General features: G+C 40.7%; 1 protein-coding gene across 8 annotated transcripts in view; it reads left to right on the top strand.

The window, feature by feature from the left end:
* FRY (FRY microtubule binding protein) overlaps positions 1-27,121 on the top strand; it is a 183,338-nt gene that overhangs the window by 58,883 nt on the left and 97,334 nt on the right. For 7 of the 8 annotated variants that reach the window (XM_082220213.1, XM_082220215.1, XM_082220214.1 and 4 more), the window contains 2 exons: positions 8,906-9,105; positions 20,857-20,910. In XM_082220213.1, the coding sequence (XP_082076339.1) occupies positions 8,906-9,105; positions 20,857-20,910 (254 nt within the window). Of the gene's footprint in view, positions 1-5,774; positions 6,074-8,905; positions 9,106-20,856; positions 20,911-27,121 lie in introns of those variants that run through there. The other variant, XM_082220218.1, reaches the window with a different exon arrangement.

A 27,121-nucleotide genomic window follows, 5' to 3' on the forward strand; every position in this document is an offset into this window, starting at 1 on the left:
ACCATCTCTTGATACGAAATGTTAATTTTTTTACATATGATCTTAATGCGTTTTATAAGATGCGTTTTGTTTGGGGTTTGAGACAATTCAGGAGTTGTTGGCTAGGTAGAGAGAATTTGCTAGAAATAATTGCATTACTAACAGTCAGTATTGAAAGCGAAAACATGACTTTATTATTTTAAAAACCAGAAGTGGAAAATGCCTATGTTTAGTTCCCGTCATAAGGGCGTTTCCATAAGTGAAAGGAAATATTCCCATAGTGATGTCATACTCTAAATGTGACGAGCTCCTACAATCAGCTATAAATAGCAGACGGATCTGCTGTCTTAAAGCAGTACTTGTGCGAGAATTTAGCATGTAAACTTTACAGCAAAAATAAACCTACTATTTCATAAAAGGTTTTCCAATAATCTCTTAAGTGTTAAAAAGAGCATGTTTTTACAAATAGCAGATGAGACTTGGTTTGCTAGTTAACACCAGTAGAGCAATGAATCTGTGAAACAGGCTTGTATTCTATAATCCCACCTCAACAGGGCTGAATAAATTGTTGACTAAAGAGTGGGTTCCTCCTTCTAGCTAGCTTAAGACCTCTGCTTTAGTGTAGTTATCTGAAAGTGTCTCTGTGTGAAGAATGGCCTCATACTACTCAACTGTAGAGTCCTTTAAAATCCCTGCATGTTTCTCTTTCCACATGAAAGAAAAGCAGTGGTAAAATTCTGTTGAATTTTTAAATGTTGGTAGCTGTGATGGATTTTGAGGTATAGGATTAGGAAAACAGGAGAACTGTGGCAATCTTTGTGTGATTGCAATTAGATGGTGAAGTGTTTTCATACTTGCATGGCTTCCAAAATTTGATGAAGGGGAAACAAGGGGTACTTTTTCTGAATGTGGACACAGTACAGTAGAGCTGTAAAGGTCATCCACTTATGAGCGGTTTTTGGGACTTACGACCAAGATAACTTTTGGAAATCAAATTACAGTGGTACCTTGGGTTACAGACGCTTCAGGTTACAGACTCCGCTAACCCAGAAATAGTACCTCAGGTTAAGAACTTTGCTTCAGGATGAGAACAGAAATCGCACAGCTGCGGTGCAGCGGCAGTAGGAGGTCCCATTAGCTAAAGTGGTACCTCAGGTTAAGAACAGTTTCAGGTTAAGAACGGACCTCCAGAATGAATTAAGTTCTTAACCCAAGGTACCACTGTATACAAATCCCATTTTGTGTGTTAGATGTTATTTACACATTTTTAGTGGCACTCAGCCTCTCAGCATAAAAATACTAAAGCTTCTGCCAAATTCTAAACTTTCTAAACCTTAAACACTTAAGTGCACGCTAGCAAGAATGTAAGATCCAAAAACTGGGACATTTCAGGATCCAATCAGAAATTGGGATTGGTTTCTGTAATTCTGGTCTGTCCCACTTAAATTGGGATTGTTGAGCGTTATGCAACATGTGTCTTCCTTTCCCAGACTGGGGAAAAGGTGGGATGCTTAGCACTGATGCCAGCTCTGCAAGTAGATCAATCATATGAGTGAAGCAGTACACCATTTTGGAACCTGGTGCTAAGCTGGTCAGGATCTGGCCAGTGTCTGGGTGATGCCCTAGGCAGTTGTATCTATTGGTCGTTAACCTGCCCTGGTGTACCCTTCCTATCCCTTTGTTTCATCATGTTGTGTATGGAATTATCAACACTGTTTGCTATAACAAGAATACAACATTGCCACTCCGCAGAACAAAAGCAATGTAGTTACCGAAAAGTTAATATTCCTCTAAATTAAACTGTCAGAATACAGCTATAGAGATTGACTTTACATGTATCTTATTACTGAGAAGACTACTACTTTCTTTCTGGGATATGAAGCACATTTGCATTATCAATTTAAGCATTCTTCATATATGGTTGCATCATCTGCCACTGAAAATAGAACCAGGTTCTAAAATATTGTTGGCAATATTCCATGGACTTCAGATGTCTCATAAGCTTCTGTTTGGAGCTTATTGAGTTATTTTTTAGGTATAAAGGTAAAGGTACCCCTGCCCGAACGGGCCAGTCTTGACAGACTCTGGGGTTTGTGCGCCCATCTCACATCTATAGGCCGGGGGCCAGCGCTGTCCGGAGACACTTCCGGGTCACATGGCCAGCGTGACAAAGCTGCATCTGGCGAGCCAGCGCAGCACACGGAACGCCGTTTACCTTCCCGCTGGTAAGCAGTACCTATTTATCTACTTGCACCCGGGGGTGCTTTCGAACTGCTAGGTTGGCAGGCGCTGGGACCGAGCAGCGGGAGCGCACCCCGCCGCGGGGATTCGAACCGCCGACCTTTCGATCGGCAAGCCCTAGGCGCTGAGGCTTTTACCCACAGCGCCACCCGCGTCCCTTAAATTATTATTGAATAAACCTAAAAAATTCTGTAACAATTCCTGAAGTGCCTTCCCAGATAGGTGAATTATCAGTTGGTGGTCTTTGGGATACTGCATGCTAGAGGGAGTTTTTGAATTGTCTTCCAAACTTTGTTCAGAATTCCCTGTTGATCAGGTCTTATGCAAGGTATATCGAGTGTTTATATTGCAATGTCAGGAATTCTACATGTTTATACACTGATGGTGCTTGTTTATAGAGAATGTCACAGCTGATTACAGGATTTCACTCCTTTAGGTGGAGAGCTGGGCATGCTTAAATTTCATTGATTTGGGAGTTCGGTGCATTCAACTATGCACTGGATTGTTGCCAAAATCTTTGCTGTTTTGGGTTATTAAGCTTTTGTGCTAGTTGTTCCAGGATGGTAGCTAGTGGTCTACAAATATCTAAGTAGATAAATATGCTTCTCAAAGTTATACATCTATAAAGAATACCAGGAGGAAGAAAGCCAGGAAAAAGTGCTGCTCTGCATAGCTGATGTGGTTTGGACCACGAGTGGAAGGAAAACAGTAGCAAATACAGTTCTGCAAATGCTTGCGCAAGAATTGCACAAGATTTCACTCTCCTGTCATAGGTAGGTTCTTGTTCTTTTCAGCCTCTTGCACCCTTTTACGCTAGTGCAAGAATATCTCTGGATTTAGTTAACAATCTAGCACAAGAGCTAAAACAATCCTTCTGTGGATTCAGCCAACAGCATCTGGGCTCTGTACCTGGCCATTAAAAAAACCAACAACACTTGCATATCCTGTATGCATGTGCACTAGGCATCCTTACCTAACATCATGCCCTCCATATGCAGTTGGACTACAACTCCCATCATCTTGTCACCATTGGCCTTGCTGCCTGGTAGGAGTTGTAGACCAAAACACCCAGAAGGCACTATGTTGGAGAACCTAGAGTATACTGTACTATGATGACTGGCATGTATTTTCAGTACAGTGGTACCTCTGGTTAAGAACTTAATTCGTTCCAGAGATCCGTTCTTAATCTGAAACTGCTCTTAACCTGAGGTACCACTTTAGCTAATGGGGCCTCCCGCTGCCGCCACACCGCTGGAACATGATTTCTGTTCTCATCCTGAAGCAAAGTTCTTAACCCGAGGTACTACTTCCAGGTTAGCGGAGTCTGTAACCTGAAGCATCTGTAACCTGAAGCATCTGTAACCCGAGGTACCACTGTAGTCAATTTCTATATTCTTCAGTCAGGCATTTAATCGTAATATCCAGAGGAATAGCTGTGTTAGTCTGTTGCAGCAAAAACAATAGAATCTAAGAAAGACTTGAGAAATTTATTAAGGAATAAGCTTGCATGGACTGTAGTCCACTTAATGTGACGTGCTATTCTGAGTTTATGGTTGTGGGGGGAGTAGAATTGTAAACAGTGACTACAGAAGGAAATAAAATGCAGAAGACAGTGATCCTTATGTCACCATACATGCACACAAAACAACATTGGGAGGTTGAAATGTCACCCTGTTGTTGTTTTTTTATTGCGATTTCCGATGTCAGGTTTATATTCCTTTTTTAATTGAGACTGACCTGTTTGTCCTATGTGTCAGCAAATGCTGTCAAGTGTCACGTTGAAAGATGAGCAGGTGAATGAACCCCCTGACGTGGGTGAGATTATTAGGTCTTGTGATAGTGTTGCCAGATTAGAAATGGGGACAGATCTGTATCTGCAGCAGAGTCTGGTCTGTATCTCTCTTATGTGGCCTCTTTTTGCTGGTTACTGGCTGTTTCAGTTTGTAAGCAAATGCAGGCCTGCCACCCAAAGCCTGTCAGAGGACGGTGTCATTGTTTGCTGTAGATCATTGATATATGTGAGCAGTTTTAATGGGAACCTGTAAATGACGAGTGGTGGTCTCTCATTTATTATCATCATCATCATCATCATCTTATTAATCACCTTCCACACAGTCATTTCAATATGGTGTACCATAAAGACAGCAAAAAACCAACAACGTTTGAGCCTGCTAGTTCAAGCAGGAGACTGGTTTTGGGGAAATGCTACGTAGGACATCAATCTGGACCAGTCTTTGCCAATCTGGTGCCCTCTGGGTGTTTTGGACTGCAACTCCCATCAGCCTAGTGGAAGAAGTATGGCTACACTATAAACTCCACGGAGAGGCTTGCTCATTCCTTTGCATCTGCTTTAACATTTTGCCCATTCGCTGAAAGCATTGGGTTTGTCAGTGTAAGCCAATTCTTCATTTTTTCATTTGCAAAATCAATGCAACCAAGAGAATCATTTTGAAGATTCCGTGCCCACTTTCCCTTCCCTGCTTTTGTTTTTTTATAGCAGCTTGATCATTCAGGCTTAGATTGGTTTGTACAGTGGTACCTCGGGTTAAGTACTTAATTCGTTCCGGAGGTCCGTTCTTAACCTGAAGCACCACTTTAGCTAATGGGGCCTCCCACTTCTGCCGTGCCGCCGGAGCACGATTTCTGTTCTTATCCTGAAGCAAAGTTCTTAACCTGAAGCACTATTTCTGGGTTAGCGGAGTCTGTAACCTGAAGCGTATGTAACCTGAGGTACCACTGTATACTGAAAATTCGACTGACAGGAGTTTTTAAAATTTTCGATGAAGGTGGCATAACATCATCATGCTTTTTGAAATATTGATGATTTTAATGTTAAATACGTTTGTGCAGTCCGATTGCACACATGCTTACACAGAAGTTCAACAGAGTTCAGTGATGCTTACTCTTCAGCAAGCTGGCATCTTTGGGGTTAATTTATTTATTATTTATTAAATTATTTGATTCACATCCCAGCTTTTTCTTCAAGGAACTAAAGACACCGTACATTTTTTTTCATCGCAACAACCCTGTGCTAGGTTGAGACACAGTGGCTGACCCAAGGTCACCCTAATAAGCTTCATGGCTGAGCGAGGATTTGAACCCAGTTCCCAGACTCAGCGCTAACCACTGCATCACCCTGGCTGTACACCGTGTAAATGTACCCTGTGTCATTTGCCTTGAGGATGAGTGGTTTGCACTTCTCTTGACATGGGAAAAGGGCACCGTCTCAGTTCTTGTCCTCAGGAATTCGCACTGTTTTCTACTTGCGGCCAAGAGTCCGTAGTTACAAAACAAAGGCTTTATCGCTTGCCCCCGTGTTATCTCTGACTTAGAATTCAGGAGAGAAACTCTGCCTTCAGCTCAGCCTGTGTGATAACGCATGTTGCCGGTATGGAAGGGTTGTTTATGCTGAACTATACAAGCAAGTCTCATGTTCTTGGAGTGCTTGAAGTATTTTGCTAATCTGTCGGTATACTATGTGCTTGCGGATAAATATAGACTGGCAGCCTACACTCTGCAACTTGTAGGTCATCATCGTACGCTGAAGCTAAAAATTGCCCCTTTGGTTATGGAAAGCGTGTCCTGATCAGGAAACCTCCTCCAGTTCGATTGCTGCAGATCTTCAGCACTTAAAAGTCAACACTCGCCCGCCCTTGAATTTGGGGGGTGAGGGAAAACCTACATGCTTATAGTGAAAGGACCAAACTGGGATCATGAAGCAAGCCATTTTTCCCTCAGTTTTAGAAACAAAAGAATTCTAAGGATTGGGACTTTTCAGGTATTTCCAGTCTCATGGAGATTTCACTAGCCTGCTGGAGAAGATCCAGTGTGATCAGCTTAATAAAAGGACTTGGTAGGTAAAAAGAAGATTCACCATGAGTCAACATTCTGAATTGTCGTATTGGTGTTGAATGCATTTCAAAACTTTTACGAGCCACATATAAATATATCAAATACTAGTCGTATTTTTACAAAGCTTTACTAACTGGGTGCAAGGGTTTGGTGTGTGTGGTTTTTTTCTTTTTGTTGGTTTGGTTTTTGGCTTCAATTTTAGTTTACTACATATCTGGAATACTGCGGAAGTGACATAATTTCTACTTTCTCTCTTTGTAATGTATGTGTGGCACATAAACAACTGTACTTTTTTACATTATCCTAGACAACCCAGCACTGGCTCAAGAGTATATTAAATTAGAATGGTTTCATTAAATGACATAGAGTTTAATGAAACCTATAGTTGTTTGTTTCTCCCCCCAGCAATAGTAATGTCCATGAATAGGGCATTTATGCTCCTTTTAACATTTTTAGATTACAACACTGTGACATAGTTTAAGTCAAGTGTTTGGGTGAAGAAATTAATATAGAAAACAACGTATTCGAGGAATGTGTGTCTAGGATATAAATAAATTTAAATGGTGAGAATATTCTGCAATTTAGTAATGCTAGAAAGCTTGTATTTTTTTAGTCTACCCTTTTGGAATGAAATTGTAGGAGAACAAAATGCTTTTTTGTGACACACCAGTGGAATTTTCAACAAGTTTCCATAACTTTATTGTGTATATATAGGCTTAAAAAAAAATCTGTAAGATTCAAGCATGTGAATTCAAGAGATTGAATAATTTCTTAGAAGTAATTATAAAATTTTCAGATTTTTCTTCTTGCTAATTATATCTCATCTCCACCTTGCCCTGTCGCAGTCTTTCTGCCATTTCATAGCTTTGCCACCTCCAGCAGTTGTGGTTGTTGATAATATAGTGATAATATAGTAGTTCTGTCACACCTGTCACATTCACGTGATATCGTAGGTTGCTCATATAGTGTTGGAAGCATAGGAATATGTCTATATGAGAGAGATCTGATTGATTTGTCTTTAACTTTTTGAGATAGGTGGGCATGTTGGCTTTATGTTTCAATAGTTTCTTCAGCTTGCTTAGTCTGATGTGCTCTCTCTGTGTGCAAATATTTCCTGGAGACAGGGTTTGATTCTAGGGTCATTGAGTTCCAACTGGCCTGTTTATCCTTCTGCTATACTCATCCATATAAATAAAAACTCTGTGCAATCTTTTTTTCCAGATGTGAACATTTAATATTGATGTACATCCTTTAAGTCACTGGTGCATGGACCCAATACAGAGCTTGCTTGCTTGCTTGCTTGCTTTCTTTCTTTTAGTAAGAGAACTAATGTCCTGTTTGATGTTGAAAAACATATGGGATACTCTCTTAGTATAGGCAACCCTTAGCATAGACTTGGTATTTTTGAGACACCTACCCATTCTCACATTTGCAGGGTGTGCGCATGTCATGCTTTGCCTTTCAGTTTTGAAGAGCAATTATTTTTTCCACTAGTGTGCAAACTATATTTGGAGAAGTATCAGCCATAAATGTTCAATCTTTAATTGATGTTAGATATTGCACCGGTCTCAAATGGCAAGAGGAAAAAAGTAGGTCAAATTATATCAGCTGGTTTAGGAATATGAAAGTTAAAAAAGTAAATCAGAACCTTGCTTGATATTAGGGAATTAAATATAACATCTGATAAAGGGTCGTGGGCTTTCTGTCTGGCATGATAGATTAAATTACCTTTTGTCTACTACGTAAACAATAGGAACGATTTCTGAAGAACTAATGTATGAGAGCAAGAGGAAAAAAATTCTCCTGTGCAGTTCAGGGAAAGAATTTAGGAACCTAACCCAATCAACTCCTGATTAACGTCAGCTGCTTTCAAAATCCAGTAAACATATTTCAGTATCAGCCCTGTGAAAGAGAAAACAGGGGCACTGTTATGAGACTTCTGCGTCCAATGTACCAATGTATTTTCTGCTTAGATTGCATACTGAGGAATCAGAGAGAGGAAGAGAATCACCCTACCCACAAATGCAAGGGTGTATCTAGGCCCAGTGCAAGGTTTTCTGGACTTCTGCAGCAGTATCTGTACCCTCTTTTTAGGGCTTGTGTGTGTGTGTTCTAACAATGCAAATCCCCCTGGTTTGCTTCTCTGTGCTTCCTGGTATTATCTATGGAAGTATCCCTTCTATGTATATCAGGCACATCATCTTCTGATGGGCAGCCTTGCTAGTGCAGCGCTATAGATCGCTGCAAATAAAAAAAGCATTATGTAAGCCTGCTTGACAAGGAAGTCACTTCTTTAAAAGGTTCTTATACTGTCCTTCCAGTACAGCTGAACAACTCGTTATGTCAACTCTAGTTACGTATTTCCACCCCAGTGGTGTGCACATTTACGCTTGGTAAGCCCTACTGAGTTCTGTGGGGCTTACGCCCAGGTCGGTATGTCTGATGTTGTTTCCCTGTTCACTAGTGAAGTTTCCCATAAACAGCGCTGGTGTTTTTCCAAAAGGTTCAACACTAAATAGCCCAGGCTCCTTGGGTGTTCTGCCTGGCCTTTGGTTTGGACTCAGTCTGACCCTTGTGTTTCCCTCCCCTTATGGTCTTGATTTATCAGCTATTTTAAAATGAGGCTGCATTTTAAATTGTATTTTAAATTGGGGTTTTTTTTCCTTTTCTTTTTTCCCCCTATTATGTTTTTACTGTGATTTTATTGGTGTTAGCCGCCCTGAGCCCAGGGAGGGCGGGGTATAAAAAATATTATTATTATTATTATTATTATTGGGAAGGGACAACTTTTTATAATTAAGTCTTATTAAAGATATATTTCTTTACTTTTCAGCTTCTCCGGTGGGTAACGGATACATCAAGCCACCCGTCCCATCTGTTTCTGGCACACAAAGGGAAAAGGGACCTCCAACCATGCTTCCTATCAATGTCGATCCAGACAGTAAACCTGGGGAATATGTCCTGAAAAGCTTATTTGTTAACTTTACCACCCAGGCTGAGCGCAAGATCCGCATCATCATGGCAGAGCCCCTGGTGAGTCAAGGAGAAATTAGCTGAACACTTCTGCCTGTGCTAGTGCAATTGCTTTATAATGTTTTTGCAGGTTTTATTTCACTTGACCCAAGAGAATAGTGTCATCTTATCATACTGAAACAGTGTGATCCAGGTTTTGGTCTGGAGGCATGTGATGCAGTTGTCTTGCTGGAGTTTAGCAGGATCCAGTCACTATCTAGATAAGGAACTGCATCAGAAACTTGCATGTGTTGCCTTGGGGTCTGCAAAAGACAGGCAGAATATAAATCTAATATATTTGTCTGTCTATGTTGCTTATTAAGAGCTTATTGGCTCTGTGTTTAATTATTTACAATGAGTCAAGCTGAATTTACCAGGAATTGATTTGTTGCTTAGCTATTTGGGAATTGAAGTGCATTGGTATTGCTTCTTGACACCGTAAAAATGTGTGTGTCTACATAAATTTATTTAACCCTGCCTTTCGACCGTGGTCCTCATGGTGGTTAAGGCAATTGTTAAAAACAATTTTTAAAACAATAAGTAGTGAAACCTAGCAAAATGGAAGGCAGATAGCGTAAAAGCTCTTTTTGCTCGGGGTTTTCCCGGTGCAGAAACAGCTTTTAAGCTCTCAGACTTGCTTATGGGACTCTGTAGGCTCTCATGAGACCTCAAGATCTCATAAGAGCCCTGAAAGCAAGTCGGGGAGCTTTAAAGCTCTCTGTCTTGCTTTTTTTGGGGGGTAGGGATAAGACCCATTTGGTGCGCTGACTTCAGATAGTAAGTTTGGCAGTTCCAGGGGGTGGGTTTGAGTATGTGCATTTTTGCATGTTCCCTGGGATCTGCAAAATATAATTTCACTTTTTAATAATTAAAATATATATTTAAACGGAAAGAGGGTCTTTAGTAGTAAGGGATAAATCTTTGCTGGATTAATCTTTGCTCACATCAATGGCTAAATAAGATCTGGGATCTTTTAGCTCCAGGAGGATCACGGATGCCCATTTTAGTGAGTCAAACAATTTCCAGTAGCCCAGAGCCTAGCTAGGCTTGATGTTAAATATATATGTGCCTATTTCACATTCTCCATCACCACCAATGAAGATAAATCAATATTAGGTTTATAGGTTTAAGTTTATTGAATTTCTGAATCACTTCCCACAACAAGAATTCCCAGCTTACAGCATGCAATATCAAAGTTTTTACCATTTACCCTCCCTACAGTCCCAAAGTTGCTACTAGAGGCAGGGAGCAAGTTTCCAATGCTGGCAATGGAAACTTCCTTCCCAGGCACTCTCTGATTTAACACTGCATCTGGTTTGGCCGTCTGTCCGATAAGCATCTAGGACAAGGATGCTGGTTGTCAGCCCATTATCTCGAGTAAAATGTCTGATGTGGACACAGCCTTAGATAGGTTTCTTCATCTCCTGCTCTTTTGTACATTGTATTTTTATACACTTTCAAATGCTGAATTCCTTCAATTCTATTGATGGGTTTGTGCCACAGCAACAGGGACAGGATCCATCCAGTACAGTGGTACCTTGATACCTCGGATTACGTACTTAATTCGTTCCGGAGGTCTGTTCTTAACCTGAAGCGTATGTAACCTGAAGCGTATGTAACCCAAGGTACCACTGTATAGTGGAAGACCATTTCCCTTGTGACATCTTCCAGAAAGAGTCCTTGAGCTCTGTCCAACATGGGCCAGACACAAAGTTTGTGATGACAGAGCTTTCCATGATGTCGTTCTCGTTGCCTGTGGCCATGGGGTGATCGTGTAGAGTGCCCAGAGGCTACATGATAGACCTAGGAGCATGTAGCCTTAGATAAAAGAGCAAATAATAATGTTGGTAAAGCTGGCCCTAACCTGCAGGCATTCCTTTCATACATCCTGCTCTTTATTCAAAATAGCAAAATAGACCCTGATTGCCATGTGCACACAGAGGAAGGCATTTCTCAACCCTGAACATGTCATCATTGGTATTCCCAGATCCCATAGCTCCTAAAGAGCTTTTATTCATATGTATTTTGACACTGAAACTTTGATGGAATTGTGAATTGAGACTCAAGAGAGATAAGAGAGTCAAATAGCCTATTGATGTGGCTAACTATATGTCACCTTCATTAGCCCTTGCATCAAAACTATTGTGGTCATTTCTTTGCTATTTGTTGCCCTTTGTAATATGTTTATACAGACGAATTTTGCATAATGCAGCATGGCTGCTTTGTGTAGATTTAGAATGAAATGGTGCCTTGTATATGATGTGGTAACTTTGGAAGTGCGTCTGCATAGGCATGCAGTGTGTGTATTTTGCTATTGGTCTGTATTCATTTATATTCCAGCAGTGTTGATTCAGAACCATTGGAAGTATGTGAAAGTTTTCCATTTGTATAAGTTGAGAGTCTTACAAAGTCCTCTTGAACAACTTCATTACTTCTCAGGCACTTGATCATAAGAGAAGAAAAACATGAGACTGGGATTGGGGTTATTTTGCACTGAATGACTATTAGTACCATATTTTTTGCTCTATTAGACGCACCGGACCACAGGACGCACCTCCCGCAAAAGCCAGGGATAGCTGCGTGAAGCCTCCGCAGGGCAGTGGGATGAAGGCTCCCCGCTGCCCTGCGGAGGCTTCGCGCCACTAAGGCAGAAGCTAGAACAGCTAGAGGGAGCACTGCGCAGCGCTCCCTCTAGCTGTTCTGGCTTCTGGGGTAGAACAAGAAGCTCTTCCTACTGTCTGAATTCATCATCATATATATTGAAATTGAGTGTTCATGCCAATTATTTCTCTCATTTGTATATTTCAAACCTCTGAGTTGACTCAACAATTATTCTGGCCCCACCACAAATTAAACACTAAGTACACAGATTATAGACCTCTTCTAGAAACATAGAAATTGCTTTGTCTCACCTTGTACCAGGTGTTTTGTATGAATTGATGCCCAGCTTATTTCCTGTAGATGCAAACTGGACTTTGAGTAAGCTGTGGTTACACTGGCTAGCTGGGATTGTGATAAGGATGTTTCTGCTTCTGTTAATCTTTAGAGAATTTCTCATTGGACCAATCCCATGTGAGAATGCCTGGCCGTTATGACTCCTAGGGGATAAGGATATCTGGTTGTTTCAATATCTTTATTTTTTTAATCAGTGCTGGCAAATTCCTGTGGTTTGGGAGAAGCTGCCAAAAATGCTTCTGAATATTGCTGTAGTGCAAATATTCCCAGACCAGGATGCCTGACTAACTAGGTTTCTTTATTTATTCACAGAGCAGGAGTTGCCATCTACTTACCAGTGTAGTTCCTTGACATCACTTTAATTCCTGTGGTCCAGCTATCATAAATGCCAGTGACCAAGGAATAGATGGAGATAACACAGCTTAAAGCTGGTATGAACTCATCAATATTTGATCCGTGTGCCTCTTGTTGCTGCTCATCTCCCCAACAAAAAAATGTTCTTCCATAGGCTGATTGTTTTTCTTCTTCTCATTTTCTTCTCCCAGCTATGGTGTCTCAAGGTAGGACTGAGAATGTCTCCTACAGGAAATTCTGAAAAGGCACTGCCAATCCATGTGTAGACAGTTCTGAGCTAGATAGGTCATTGGTTTGATTTGGCTTAATAAACAGAAATTCAAATCTTCATTGAACACACAAGTAGCAGTATAGTTCTTTAGATCTGGGCCATAATTTGAAGAGCAGGATGTTTAGAGCTGCTTTGGGCCTATATTGCTACACAGACCATAATACAATACATCACACGTTCAACTGTTGGGTAGGCATCACTTATTGAGATTGAGGATAGCAAGCTGTTCTGAATATTCTTGAAGCTTTGGAGGGTGGGGTGAGGTGGAATTCTCTTGAATAAAATACTTATTCTTCAGAGTCATTCCTATTCACCCTGGCTAATTTAAATGAAATTGAATAACTGGCCATGCAATGGAATATTTTTGCTGAAAGGAATTGTGATGGACGACTCATTCTCATGTAATTGCTACTTTCCTTATTTTTTTGTCTTATTTCTTTGCAGTAGTTACCTAGTATCTCCTCCTTACAATTGGTAAAAGCCTAGCTGGAACAATTTATTTTACACTGCTGGCTTTTGAGTTACGGCGTTTACTTTCTTATGTGGTGAAGATTGTTTGTTCTTGGCATCTTATTTGCATAATTGTAACGAATTACCATTACAGTTATGTTCAACAAGATTAATTCCAGAAAGTGTCTTGTAAAATACTCATACATGCAGCTGGTGCAGACATAGCCTTAGTGTTGGTGCAGCCATAACCCTGTCTCATATTTTTTTATAAGTAAGTTTATAGCATTTGAAGAATCCAAGCCATGAGGCACAATTATCCTCATTTGTTTTGTGAAAAGCTAGCCTATTCCCGCCTTTCAGTGTGTTTAGCCCATGAATGAAGTCGTAGTCATGATTGACATTTAGAAAAGAAGATCTAGCCAATCAGACAAAGAGACGGCTAAAGGGAAACAGCAATTGGATGGTATTCCACTAAGTTTTATTCATTGTAGATCCACTGAAATTAAGGGGCCTAACTTAGTCATGTGCATTAATTTCAGTGGGCCTGCTTTGAGTAAAGCTTAGTTGAATACCACCCATTGTCTGGACTCTTACTATATAAAGAGTCTCTAGCCGACTTACAAAACTTGAAAAACATGAGTCATAATATAAAATCAGAAAAGAAGTACCAAAAAATACATTATAATAACATTTGTGTTTTTTTAAATCTATGGAATAGACCCACTAAAACAGCAGCACAAATATTCAGTCGCAAAACGTATCATCCAGAAGAATCACTATCAACTGCTTTACAAATCCAAAAATCTTCTAGCCGTTGTTATTGATTTTACTGCTCTTAAATGGCATCCAGTGATGCCACACTGCCTTCTTAAGACAAGTTTCTTTATAATTTCTTGCAACTGAAAAAAAAGAGATCCTTTATTAAATAGAAGCAATCAGACCTCTTCCGGTATTTTTCACTGTGATCTCTATTCCAGCTGGAGACAAATAAGGAGAACAATCCACCCAAAAATAGGATTTCAAAAGCAGATCCTTAAATCCAACACACTGAAACGCCTTGTGCTTATCTTAACTTGGACCATGCCCAAATTATATAATTCCAAGCACAATGCCACCCTGAAAAGTCATGAGTTTCCCTTTATTTAGTGATTCTGTACTTTTAAAGCGCAGTTTCTAAATCTAACGCTGGTGCTGTATAAAGCCAAGTGCTCAGATGTTCTGCGTTAAGAAGTATTATTCATGGAGAAGACAAAGAAAGAAAATGTTTACTAATATTACTTTACCACTGCTTTGCTGAGCTACTCATAGAAGGGCGAAAGAGCATAACTTTTCATTTTCACGTAATCTTTCATTTTCTGCTTACCTTGTCAATTAGCTACTTTGATTGTGACCACAACAAACAATTCAGCGTGTAGCTACTGCACGTATTTTCAGGATTATGATGGGATATTAACCCACAAGTTAATAGCCATTTGTCTTCTTTTTTTAGTACCTGGAGTTAGTTGCTAGGCTTTGCACAACAGTAATTAAAGCTCATAAGGCTCTGGCCAGAGACAAACAGCCTTAAAACTCACATTTGCCATCTTGTCTCAGTTATCTTTTTTTTTTTAATGCATTCAAGCATATGTTCGTGCTTCATGGGGTTCTTTTTAGAAATGTAAAAAAAAGCAAAGCAAAAACAAACTCCAGACTGAGTATAAGAAAGTGCTTATATGCATGCATGTTTCATGCATGTTCAGGCCGTTCTAAATCATCATTTTAAAAGCACATTTTTGTGATTGCCTCATTCACATAGAAATGGCAAAAAATTGATTCAGCGGCACATGCTACCAGGACGTGCCTTACTATGCAGCCTTTAAGTCAGCATAGGTTGAAATCTGTCCAGTGATTATGTAATCGGACCATAAAATATATGAAGAGAAATGACAAGAAAGTGTTTAGACTGGGAGGGGGGACCGAATCACGATTGAGTTTATTACGCCCAGTTATTCTGTTAATATTGCTCTCCTCAGCAAGCCTTCCTTTTAAAATCTGCTCGTTTTCCTGGGCCTTATGAAATAGCCTGCCCACAGCCGCCCTCCTGTTTGCCTCACTAGATTCCTTTTGCCAGATGGAAGAAACCCTTCTTTTTTTTAATTCACGGAAGCGATTTACATTCGCACAGCTGTTTTACTGTATTTTGCAATTCTCATTTTTCTTTTCGGTGTGTGCCCCCCCCCCGTTTGTTTGTTTGTTTGTATTTTAATATATATTTTTATTTATCTTTAACAAACCTCTATAATGAAGCATAAAATCGAACAAGCAAAACAATGCAATAAACATATCAACGATATCTCCATACTTGCAATACAAAAAGTGTGAATCTAGGCATCCACATCGCACCTGAATTTTATTTTTATTTTATTTTTTGCAACTTTGGCATGTCGCTTTGTATACTTTTAGGCATGCATTTTGTAAATATCAGTTATGCATAAGAAGCTGTCCGAAAGAGGAGTGTGCTCTATCAGCAGTAGCAGCTGCTCAGATTTTGACTTGGTAGGGCTGCTGTTTTTATCACAATAGGAAAGTGTGTCATTACACATGTGCAGAGTGCCATTGTCTCTACTTTGCTAAAAATAAATCAATCAATAATTTTCTGCACATCTGTGAACAGGGAAAGCACGTCAGTGGAAGAGGGCCCAAGTATGATTTTCAGATAAGATTGACCCTGTACTTCTTATTTATTCAGTGGGACTTAGTCCTAGGTAAGGGACGCGGGTGGCGCTGCGGGCTAAAGCCTCAGCGCCTAGGGCTTGCCGATCGAAAGGTCGGCAGTTCGAATCCCCGCGGCGGGGTGCGCTCCCGCTGCTCGGTCCCAGCGCCTGCCCACCTAGCAGTTCGAAAGCACCCCCGGGGGCAAGTAGATAAATAGGTACCGCTTACCAGCGGGAAGGTAAACGGCGTTCCGTGTGCGGCTCTGGCTCGCCAGAGCAGCGTTGTCACGCTGGCCACGTGACCCGGAAGTGTCTTCGGACAGCGCTGGCCCCCGGCCAATAGATGTGAGATGGGCGCACAAACCCCAGAGTCTGTCAAGACTGGCCCGTTCGGGCAGGGGTACCTTTACCTTTACCTTTAGTCCTAGGTAAGTGTTCATGGGATTGCAGATGAAGTAGAACCAAGGTAACTGGGGCTAGGTATCCCCCCAAAAAGAGAGCAGATGAACCTCCCCGTACTTTGTAAAATTTCTGTTTCATTGATATGAAAGAATAGAATATCCACATCTAAATTTAGGGAGGAGAGCAAATGGAGGGGATCCAGGGAGTTGCTGGGTACTTTAAGTGCAGTTATGAACAAAATAATACTTCATCCCCGCAACAAACGAAAACATGAATAGGCAAGCAGGTAGACTGTTATCTGGCTCAGTTGTGAGCAATCACTCATTTGTTTCATCATTTCTAGAAGAATGGGAGGGGAGGAGGAATCTCATATTTCCAGGAGACCCTTTCAGTGGTGAATATTAGCTGACACCTATTAACAGATGACTGTTCCGGTAATTGATTTTAGACCACATCCATTTCTTTTTAACATTGTGAACAATCTGCCACTTGGCTAGTAAAAGTTTATTCAATGGTAATCACGAGTGACGACAATTAATTGTGGTAGACTGTGACATCTGAATACAAGCAATCCATCTGTGCGGTACAGTGATTTATATTAAAAGCAGGCAATCATCAACTTGAATGCACACCATAATTTGTTTTTCTTTACCATTCGGTTTCTAAAATCTTCGTTCCAGCAGTGCCTACACATTTAAGTGTGGTCCATGGGGTCACGAAGAGTCGGACACGACTAAACAACAACAAGAACAAAATGTTGCACAGAATTCACAAGATTGTGCTAAATAAACTTCCCCAAGCATTGACAGTTTTGAATGTTAACATTCTTGTCGAAATAGCTGCTTTTGATTTACAGTGCTGTACTCATGCCAGTTTCCTAGACCAAACATGTGAAACTTGTGATAGAAGGAATCCTTGATCTCTGTTGTCAGGCTCATATTTGAATTCTTTCTTCTTGCTTTACATCTTATACACTTACTAGAAAGCAAAGGCGAATTGCCTACATCATAGATGACTTTATAGGATTTATTTCCTCGGTTAACGTTTATAAAATCATCACCAAGAAATGATAACAAGGGCATAGCTTTTTGCGCTGTTAAATGCTGGTAAGAATGTTGCTCTGGTGTGAATTGAATGCAGTTTTGCTTAACTCTGGAATGCAATGACTGGAGGAGAAATTAATAGAGATAATTTAGTAGGTGTTGGAAACTGAGAAACCCTACAAGGGGCAGTGGGGTATGGCAGCTGCCCTGTGGTTTTCAGGTTTCTGGGATTTGCATTCCATTCTTTTGAAACAATTTGCTTGCTGTGTTACCACTTGTTTCTCTGAAGCTGGTGCTCAGCTGGGATCATAGAGTTGGAAGGGACCCCGCGGATCATCTAGTCTAACCCCCTTCAGTGCAGGAATACGCAGGTGTCCCTTACGGGGAATCGAACCTGCAGCCTTGGTGTTATCAGCACCACGCTGTAGCAAGTCAGCAAGCACTTCAAGGCTTCACATCAGAGACCCGAAACGGCCTGAGCAGCCATAATGTCTTCCATTGATGTCTGCATTTGTAGTCAGTCTGCATTTTCAGGCATCTTCAAAACCTGGAAACTATCTTTAGTTTTGCCCACCTGCACCTTGGCTCTGCTTCAGTTCAGTAATTGTTCCCCGTTGTGCCCTGCTCTGATTAATTTCTGTATTCTGCAAGACACTATTAGGAGGTGAGACCATATCTGTGCTGACATGCCTGCTTGCCTCCCTTCCCTTAGACCAGCTTTGGCTCAGTTCTGCATCTGCACAGTGACAAACCTTGTTTACCTGCATTTGTTTGCGGTCCTTTTCTCATGACTCTCCCAGCATGCGGCAGCTGTGGTTTTTCCATCAGCCGCATGCTAGGGTCAGCTTTGTGCTTGCCTAAACCATCCGTAGAAATTCAGCATTGCTTAACTTTCTGTGTGTTTCCACAAGTGCTGAAAAGGATGGTGCAATGGTGTTCAAAAAGCTGATCCACACTGCACAGCTCAGCATGTCTCAATACGTGGCAACTGCAGTAAGGATTGATACCTAGGAAAACCATTGAAAATAAAGGCCAAGGGTGTGTTTGTCATTTTAGATCTCTCATCCTGTGTGTTTGCTTGGATGTTTATACCCTTCTAGACTTGGCTAATGGCTCTTCCCTGTTTCTCTTTTATGTAAAACTCTTAAATTTTATCCCGACTTCAGTGCTACTAGTTAATTCTTCCCGTGGATGAGATTCTGGTGGTCTTTGATGCAAGTACTGATTCGTTTTCTTGTCTGTTCTCAGTGGCTTGCCTGGACCCAACCCTGCAAAAGAATTCCAACAAACCTTTCTAACCTACCATTGCATGGGCCCCTTGGCCTTGCCTTTTGACGGTTGTGAGCAACGTTACATTCTCAAAAGGGCTTGCGGAAGTAAATAGATATGTAGCTTTATCGTTCGTAGCAGGCAAGCAGAGCTGAGCCAAGGAGTGATCAAAAATTAAATAATTAAAACGGTACAAGGTGAGAGGGCTGAAGCTAACGGGAAAGAAAGAACAAAGTATAATTAGAATAGGTTTGGAAAGATATAGAGTCACAGAAGCGAGCTAAAACAGGAAACCTGCCCTAGATAATAGAACCTTCAAAGGAAAAAGTTTTTTTTGTAACAGCGCTGGGAACTAAGACGTAGAGAAGGGTGGTCTGAGATGAAATCCAATAGGAAAGGGGAGGGAGGAGTTTGAGACACACCTTGGAACAATTCATAGGTTATTTCCTCTATTCTTATGTAGGATATCTTAAAATCATCATCTTCATCATTGTAAAAACACCAGTTGCTCAATACGATTATGTTAACGAAGCAGTTGATTGTCCTTGCCAAATAGAACCCTTGTAATTTTAATGGCATTGACCAACCTGCTAGAAACTTTGAGATAAAGCTAAATCTTTGCTTGTGTGACATATAGACTGAAATGACAATCATGCGTTGACACGGAAGAGACAGGGTTCCAGCAAATAAAGAGAGGAGAGTCCAGACAATAAGTAGATTCTTCCACATGAGTTCTCACCTGGGGATTAGTCAGAGGAACATACACCTCAGTAATCCCACCCACAACCTTGCATCCCGCGGTGGACCTTTCAAGATGAGATAGGACCGACTTACCTGATTCACATGTAACAGTGAACAATAGTTTAGCGTCATGTGCATGAGTATTGGGTCTAGAGATGGGAAGGCCTGGAAAAAACCGGAAAAAGCCTGTCCCCCCCCCCCAGTTTTTCCGGGGGTTTTTTCCAGGCCTTCCCATCTCTAACTGGGTACCATGTTTTCTCCCTTTTCCTCCTCTGTCCTGACCATGACAAAGAGGTCAGAAGTGTTTGCTTCTGTTTTCAGCTTACCACAGTTTCCTGTTATACACAGAATACTCAAGTTTTGTATGGACATAATACCAAACTGTGATTAGAGTTCCGTGTGCACACAGATCTGGTTGGCACTTGAGAACCGTCATGCTCAAAGCGATATTTAAAAGGAGCGGCACTGATGATTTCTTATATGAAACCAGGTTGTTTTTATTTTGTACATTCATAAAAAAACACCAGTGCAATCATCATTGCACCTCCACATTAGAATAATGCCAGAATGAATCTAAGGGGAAATATTTAGCTTCTTACAGGTGAAATAGCATCTAATAGACAAAGGAAGACAAATCAGTAGGGGGATGTTTCCTGTGCTAGCTCCTTTGAAATATATCAGAAGAAAAACTGCTTTGGTTGAACTCTCATTTATTTCAATAGGGGTAAAGCAAGGATATGTTTCTGTGGATATTTCTCAGTAAATATTGGTTTCCGTCTATTCTAAGCTTTCAGGAGATCCTATCCTTCCTTTCCAGATCATATTTCTGTGCAACTATATTCTCACTTTGATAGAATTGAACACACCTTTTTGGCCTTGGAGATACACTGAAAAGCTGAAAACTTCTGCTTTCGTTTTCTAATATTATGGGGCATATATTTTAGTTTTTATGATGAACTTATACAGTGGTACCTTGGGTTACATACGCTTCAGGTTACATACGCTTCAGGTTACAGACTCCACTAACCCAGAAATAGTGCTTCAGGTTAAGAACGTTGCTTCAGGATGAGAACAGAAATCGTGCTCCGGCGGTGCGGCAGCAGCAGGAGGCCCCCATTAGCTAAAGTGGTGCTTCAGGTTAAGAACAGTTTCAGGTTAAGTACAGACCTCCGGAACGAATTAAGTACTTAACCTGAGGTACCACTGTAAATGCTTACCTATGAACAACATGGCTTCTTTTGATGGTGTTTTCCCTTAATGAGGAAAAATATAATCTAAATGATACACTCCACATTTTCTCTTGTAAAAATAAAGGAAATGTTTTTTGTCAAAAAAGAAGAAACCAATTCTGTTGAGCTTTCCTCACCGCAAATCTTTTTTTCCCTGCCAAAATATTGCCGTAGCTAAAATACTTGTGCTGTAAATAAATTAAAACTGTAATAATTGTTTAAAATTGCCTCTCACACTACTGTAAAAGCATAGTAAGTATGGGCTTTTCAATTGCCTGAATTTAAAATGTGATCAAATTACTAAAGCGTAAGAAAATGTCATAATGCTGCTCCTAAAATGATAGATGCATTTTGCTTTATTGTAGGAAAAGCCACTGAGCAAATCTCTGCAGCGTGGAGAAGACCCCCAGTTTGATCAAGTAAGTTATTTCCAGACAGCACTTTGTAGCCCCGCAATTCGTATCCTAGGAGTTGCAGTCCACCAGCACCTGGAAGGCTGCATCCTGCCACACCCTTGTTCTAGATCTCTTCTCAATGACTTGGCGCTCCTGTCCTTCCCTTCAAGTAGATAGATGTGTCTTGAGTCTTACCATTTTCCCATAGTTAAGCCATGCTCAGTGTCGCTTACAACGTCAGTAGTTTTAATAATTACAAAAATATAACGAAATATATTTTGTAGTCATAAGGTATAAATGATAACATCTCAATATGCACAATAAAGTTAAACAATCCCTGCACAATCCATAGTGAGGTATAGCAATGAAGATACAGAAATTAAGCATCTCCAAGATCCAACTGAAACTCCTAAACAGTAGCCCAACCCAGTAGTCTCTAGATATCCTGAGCCTCAGGTCCTGTGGAACTCACAGCTAAGGTGGTCTGTGGCCCCTTCGTGAGTTTTTCTTCCCATCTTCACACAGTTGTGTTGCAGGAATTACGATGGTGGTGATGATAGAGGGCTGCTGCATTTAAAGGCAAACCTACCTAACTCAACGCTTTCAAAAGCAATACGTTAACTGAAATATACCTGTCCTGCAAAATGCAAACTTCTCAGAATTGTGCAATGAAGTTCTCCAGCCGAGTCATGAATATAAAGATGTTTGCATACTGGCATCAAAACATAAAAACAGCATACAAAAGCATTATGTTCGGGGGGGGGGGAATCGCTCTGCGGAAATGTGTATATCGAGATGTTTATATTAAGAGAAATTGACACTGAAATGCTGGTACATTTTCATTAGGACTGTTAAGAAAATGGATATGGAGACTAGAACTTAATGTTGGCAAAATGAGAAGCGGAGAAGCTGGACTTGACAGATTAGCCTATCCTTCTGCAGGGTTCTTTCAGAGAGAGTGCACTTTTGGCAAAGCCTCTCCCTGTTATTCTGGAACTCCACCCTCATGGAATCTGGTCCCTGCTGTGACCCTGCAAAACGTGTAGTAGCCCTGTGCTAAGAATTTGATTGAGCTTAGCAGGACATTAAAACGCGAGCTCTGCAAACAGGCATCGTTAGGTTTAAATGTGTAGATTTAATTTTCTCTCTGAAGCCTATTCCTGAGCTGAATAAAATTCAACTTTCATGTCAGCAGCCTTTATAATCTTCATAACAGAAATGTCATTCCAGTATAACAGGATGGCAGCAGTGACAATGGCTGTGTATCTCCCTTAAAAAAGAAAATCGCAAAACCGCTTTACATTTTCGGGGGGATTTTTTCAGGTGCACAGATAGCAGTTTAGTGCCTGAGTCGAACTGACATTTATTAAATTCCCTTGACTCCCCTCCTTCTATTTCCTATCTTATGGGGTGGTTTATATTTAGTTCGCTTCCATTCACCTCAAAGGCACAATGGCATTTAGACAGCTAGCTATCATTAAAGCAATGTATGGATGCAGGTTTCAGTGTAAAATAGTGTCAAGCCAGAAAGGAAAGCAGATCCAGAACTGAACCTAAAATGTATTTGACAGTCTAGAAAACCATAGTTTTTTTAATTTAAAAAGTGTGCTGTACGGAGTTCAAGTTTTCTAGGCAAGGCAAGAACTTTTGAAGTAACAAAAGTCTAATTTCACATTGAATGTTGTTGTTAATGTTGTCATGTCTAATTTTTGCTCTTTAGGCATATGAAGAAGGATTTATTGATTATATTGCCATGTAATTTAATTTGTACTTTGACTATTTAATTACTCAGTTTTTAATATTGGAGGGAGGCTACCGGCATGCTGTCGTTGATTTATTTTTTTTGCATATTCTGCCAAAATTCATATAAAGAATGCATTTATATAGACTACTTTTAATGCCCTATGAACAGAGTGTTTAAACAGCTCAGTGTTTGTGTAGACCTGGTATCTTCAGGCTGTACACTATGCAGTTCACTTAGGATGGAAGAACATGATCATTTTTGTCCAACAAGGACACATTTGTACATCTGCACACTCCCCTTCAACAGCAGCACAGAGCTAGAATTCATCTCACCACTGGCTTTGATTCCAATAAATGGAGGAGTTGAGTAACCAGCTTGCTGACTAGACTTTCCTCCCTTCCTGTATTCCGAGAGCCAGTCTCTGCAAATTCCACCCTTCCTTCCTGCCTTATAAGACCAACGAACGACAGAAGGATTAAAAAAAGCTAAAGACACCCTGTGCAAATACTGTATAGCAGAGGACATACAGCATCTGTGTGTTTAGTTTGCATTACTTTTGGCACACTGTTCAGTAATTTTGGATTCAGTAGGTTGGAGCCGCATGTGTTGGGCTCTTACTAGTCAGCTATACATATGGAAAGGTATGTAGCTGCCTGGATGAAGGGCACTGCACGAAGTCAAGAACTGGAGAACCCATTGCAGCATATTACAGGTAGAATACCTTCCGGTGCCTCATCATTAGTTGGCAAGGTTAGGAACACACTTTCTAGTTACATTGTCGCCATGACTTCAGAACAAACATGCACCTAGCATCCCACACCACACTCAGGTAGCAAAGAACTGTGGAAGAAGATATATACATGAAATGACCACCAACCCATTTGCATAGTGGTATCTGGAAGCTGGCAAAACCAGATGAGGTATTTGGGGTCACAGTGACATTGATCCAGTGCAAAATTAATTTTGACTTCCGGGGTGGCGCCACCGGCAATGGCGGACTCCCTCTGAACCGGAGGGACCAGCTCCGCAAGAAACGGGTCTTTTCCGCTGCGGCGTAGCGGGGACCCTTCTGAAAATCACAGGCGGATGAAGCCTGTGACCGTGGGACTCGGCGGGCACCCTTAGCGCCCCCCCAATCCACAAAGGAACCCACAAACGGGCTCCGAAGTGAAGAGGGGGAAGTGGCGCGGTGCTGTGAGTTTACTGCTTTTTCTGTGGAGCGAAGCCGCATAGCCGTTGCCGGAGAGCACTGCCTTTTTCCTGGGACAATTTGGCATTTAAAATAACCAACCATGAGTACTGGAACAGTAAATATTTGGACTTCAGATAAGAATTGGCGAAATAAGAAGGAATTTGGACTTTAAAACTAGCCCTAATTTGGTACTGAAACGGGAAGGATAAACAGGAAGTCACCCTTCCGTTTCTTTGTAGTTAGAACAAAGCAAAGACAATACAAACTAGAGCCTTAAAAATTATTTTTGAAGGATCGACTTTCATCATATTAAATCGCTGAACCCCTCCTCGGCAGCAGGTGAAGAAGGGGGATTTTTCCTGAGCCGTTTAAACCTGCAGAAGTGAAGTTAAAGCAAAGTAATTTTCCACCGTCCTGACCCTGGAGCGGGGTGTCAGATTTGATGTTTGAAGCTCATTGACCAGAAATAAATGTCTTGACAAATAGTTAAAAGAAGAGAAACATTGTGACTCCATTGTTTCCTTTCGTCTTTCAAGAGAACAAATATGGACAAAATATCTTAAAAAAGAAACTTTGTTGTTATTGTTTCTAAGGAAAAGAACTACCAGAAGCCTTCCCCCTAGAGGGGAACTGGGAGATTGTAACTAAACCCTGGGAACTTGCAGCTGTTATTGATTACAACTGTGGGAAAGAATTTGTGACCTTGTAGGACAATGCCTTCAGAAGCACTGTTGGGTGCTTTCTGTAAAATAAGTGCCCTATTGGATCAGCTAAGTCAGAAGATGGATTTTATGACTAATGCGGCCAGAACCTTTGAACAGGTAGTGGGAAATCATATGGAGCCCACCGAGGAACCAAAACAGGAGCGTGCCATGACAGAACAACTGAAAGAAGAGGACTTTGCTGAACCTTGGGCGCCAGGGATGGAGGGACTTTTGGCCCAGCAAGAAAATGAGTCTTTGGATTTGACAAATGAACTTGGAAAAAACCAGATTCTGAAAGATAAAGTTTGGCAGGAAATGGGGGGTTGGACTGACCCCCCTATGCAGGGATGTTTGGACTCTCAGAATCTGGCAATGGGCCGTCAGAGGTTTGGAGCTGTTGGGACTTACCTTGGAGGGAATTGGAAACATGTTTACTACTTGAAACATGTTTTGAAATACCACATGGAGTTTAGTCTGGACTATGAGAAAGGGGCTGATCTGTCGAAAAGGGTCAAAAACACTATCAAGCTGGAGTTCCCACGAGTGAAAGGAAAATATGAAGAAGAAGAACTGCGGAAGGGACATGGAAGAGATTTGATGGCCTCAGATATAAGAGCACCAGGTTAAATGGGCCAGACTAATTGGGACAAAAAGGACTGACAATCCCGGGACCGGGGGGAGGGGACGCTGGAAGAAGATTGGATTGTTTTTATTCTCTTTTTTTTATCGTCAGAAATGGTTTTATGAAAGTTGCAAAAATGTTGAAACGAAATTACTAGGCTCTTGTAAGAATGTTTAAAGAATTAGGTAAAAAGGTAATGGTTATGAGAAGTTGGTATAAATAAGATTTAAATTTTAAGTTTTAAGGTTTAATATAAGATAAGATGAAAATAGAGCAAGGTAATGTATAGACAGAATACTATGAATTATGGAAAGGATTTGCTGTGACAATTTATCAATCAAGATACAAGAGATGGGAGGAGGAGGAGGTCATGGAAAGAAGGTAATGAAAGTGGAGAATTTGAAAAGGATGGTTTTATTTTTTATTTTTTATTTCTGTTTTTGTCTTTTTTTCCGTAATTTTGTCTTTTTCATTTCTTTGTGATTTTAAAAATCCTTTTTTCAATAAATATTATTTTTTTAAAAAACAAAATTAATTCCAAATGCCTCTTTGGAATTATTTACTGAGATGATGAAATTAGAATAAGATAATCTGCTTGATAGAATCTGGTTTCCAAAGATGTTTTTTTCTAGCCTTTGATGTATACATAAGAAAGCCTGTTTTGTGTTTTATTTTTAGAAGTTTGGTTGCTTTTGTATTCACTCCGCTATGCATTTGGTTTTTTATTTTTTATAAAATATAAAATCTATGTATCTAGGGACAACTTCTAGACTTGCCTGTCTCTAAGACCCCCACCACATTACTTAGCAAACTGTTTTTGAAAGTGTGAGAAGATTTTGAAAGGCAATTTGTGCTGTGGCATCACAGTCTGCTTTTGAAAGAACAACAAGGAATTTTGCAGCAACTTAAATATGAATAACTATTATTATTACTATGCTTTCATGGACCGCAGTCTACTTCATCTGGTGCATGATGTGTAATTCTAAATTGGTGATTGCATAAATTGGTGATTGCATACACATGACAGGAGAGGGGAATGTAAATGATAGGAGTTGAGGAAATGAACAGAGAATAACAATTGCTTAAAAACATGATAATCACAGTGACCAATGAACAAAGCAGCGTTGGTGATAACATACATCTTAACACTGGTAAACTAATGAACCATAATCTTGATTTAAGCCATAGGTGACAGAACTGAATTGCAACTTTAAAAACAAGAGAGACAGAGAACACCAAACCTAGTTCTAGCCACAGAAATACCAAAAGCCCAATCCTCATGAATCCTTATGATATTTACAACAGTATGACCACAATACTGCCACAGTTCTGTGGAGACACAGGTGACCTATGATCTGATACTGGTTTTGATATATGCACATATATACATACTTGGATCCATGACTTGGTTCCAAGTTTTTGTGCCATGGCAGCCCTGGAAAGCACCTGATCCACTATTTTCATGGTTCAGTCAATAGAGACAAATGTGATCTGTGATTTGATCATGACTGGGTGAAAACCCATGGGAAATTTATGCATGCGCTTGCATATGTGACCCATCTTTCTCTGGCAATCCATTTCTCTTCCTTCCCTGACTTTCCCACTTTCTCCTCCTGGCTGCTCAGTTTTTCTCCTCCCTTTTCCCCCTTCTACAATCTGTCACTTTGCTTTCAGTTCAGCTGCTTGCTGGTTGGAATCTTTAGAACAGGCATAGGCAAACTCCGGCCCTCCAGATGCTTGGGGCCACAATTCCCATCATCCCTAGCTAACAGCACCAGTGGTCAGGGATGACGGGAATTGTAGTCCCAAACATCTGGAGGGCCGGAGTTTGCCTATGCCTGCTTTAGAAGCAGATAGATCTGAAAGAGGAAGTGGGAGAGAGCATCGCTTCTTCAGCCCTATGGGCTTTTCAGGGGGGGAACCAAGGTAACTATCCTTACCACATCCTCATGATGTGGGCAGTGGGGGGCTCA

The sequence above is a fragment of the Podarcis vaucheri genome (assembly GCF_965113315.1).
Source record: "Podarcis vaucheri genome assembly, chromosome: 4".
NCBI classification, from domain to species: Eukaryota; Metazoa; Chordata; class Lepidosauria; order Squamata; family Lacertidae; genus Podarcis; species Podarcis vaucheri.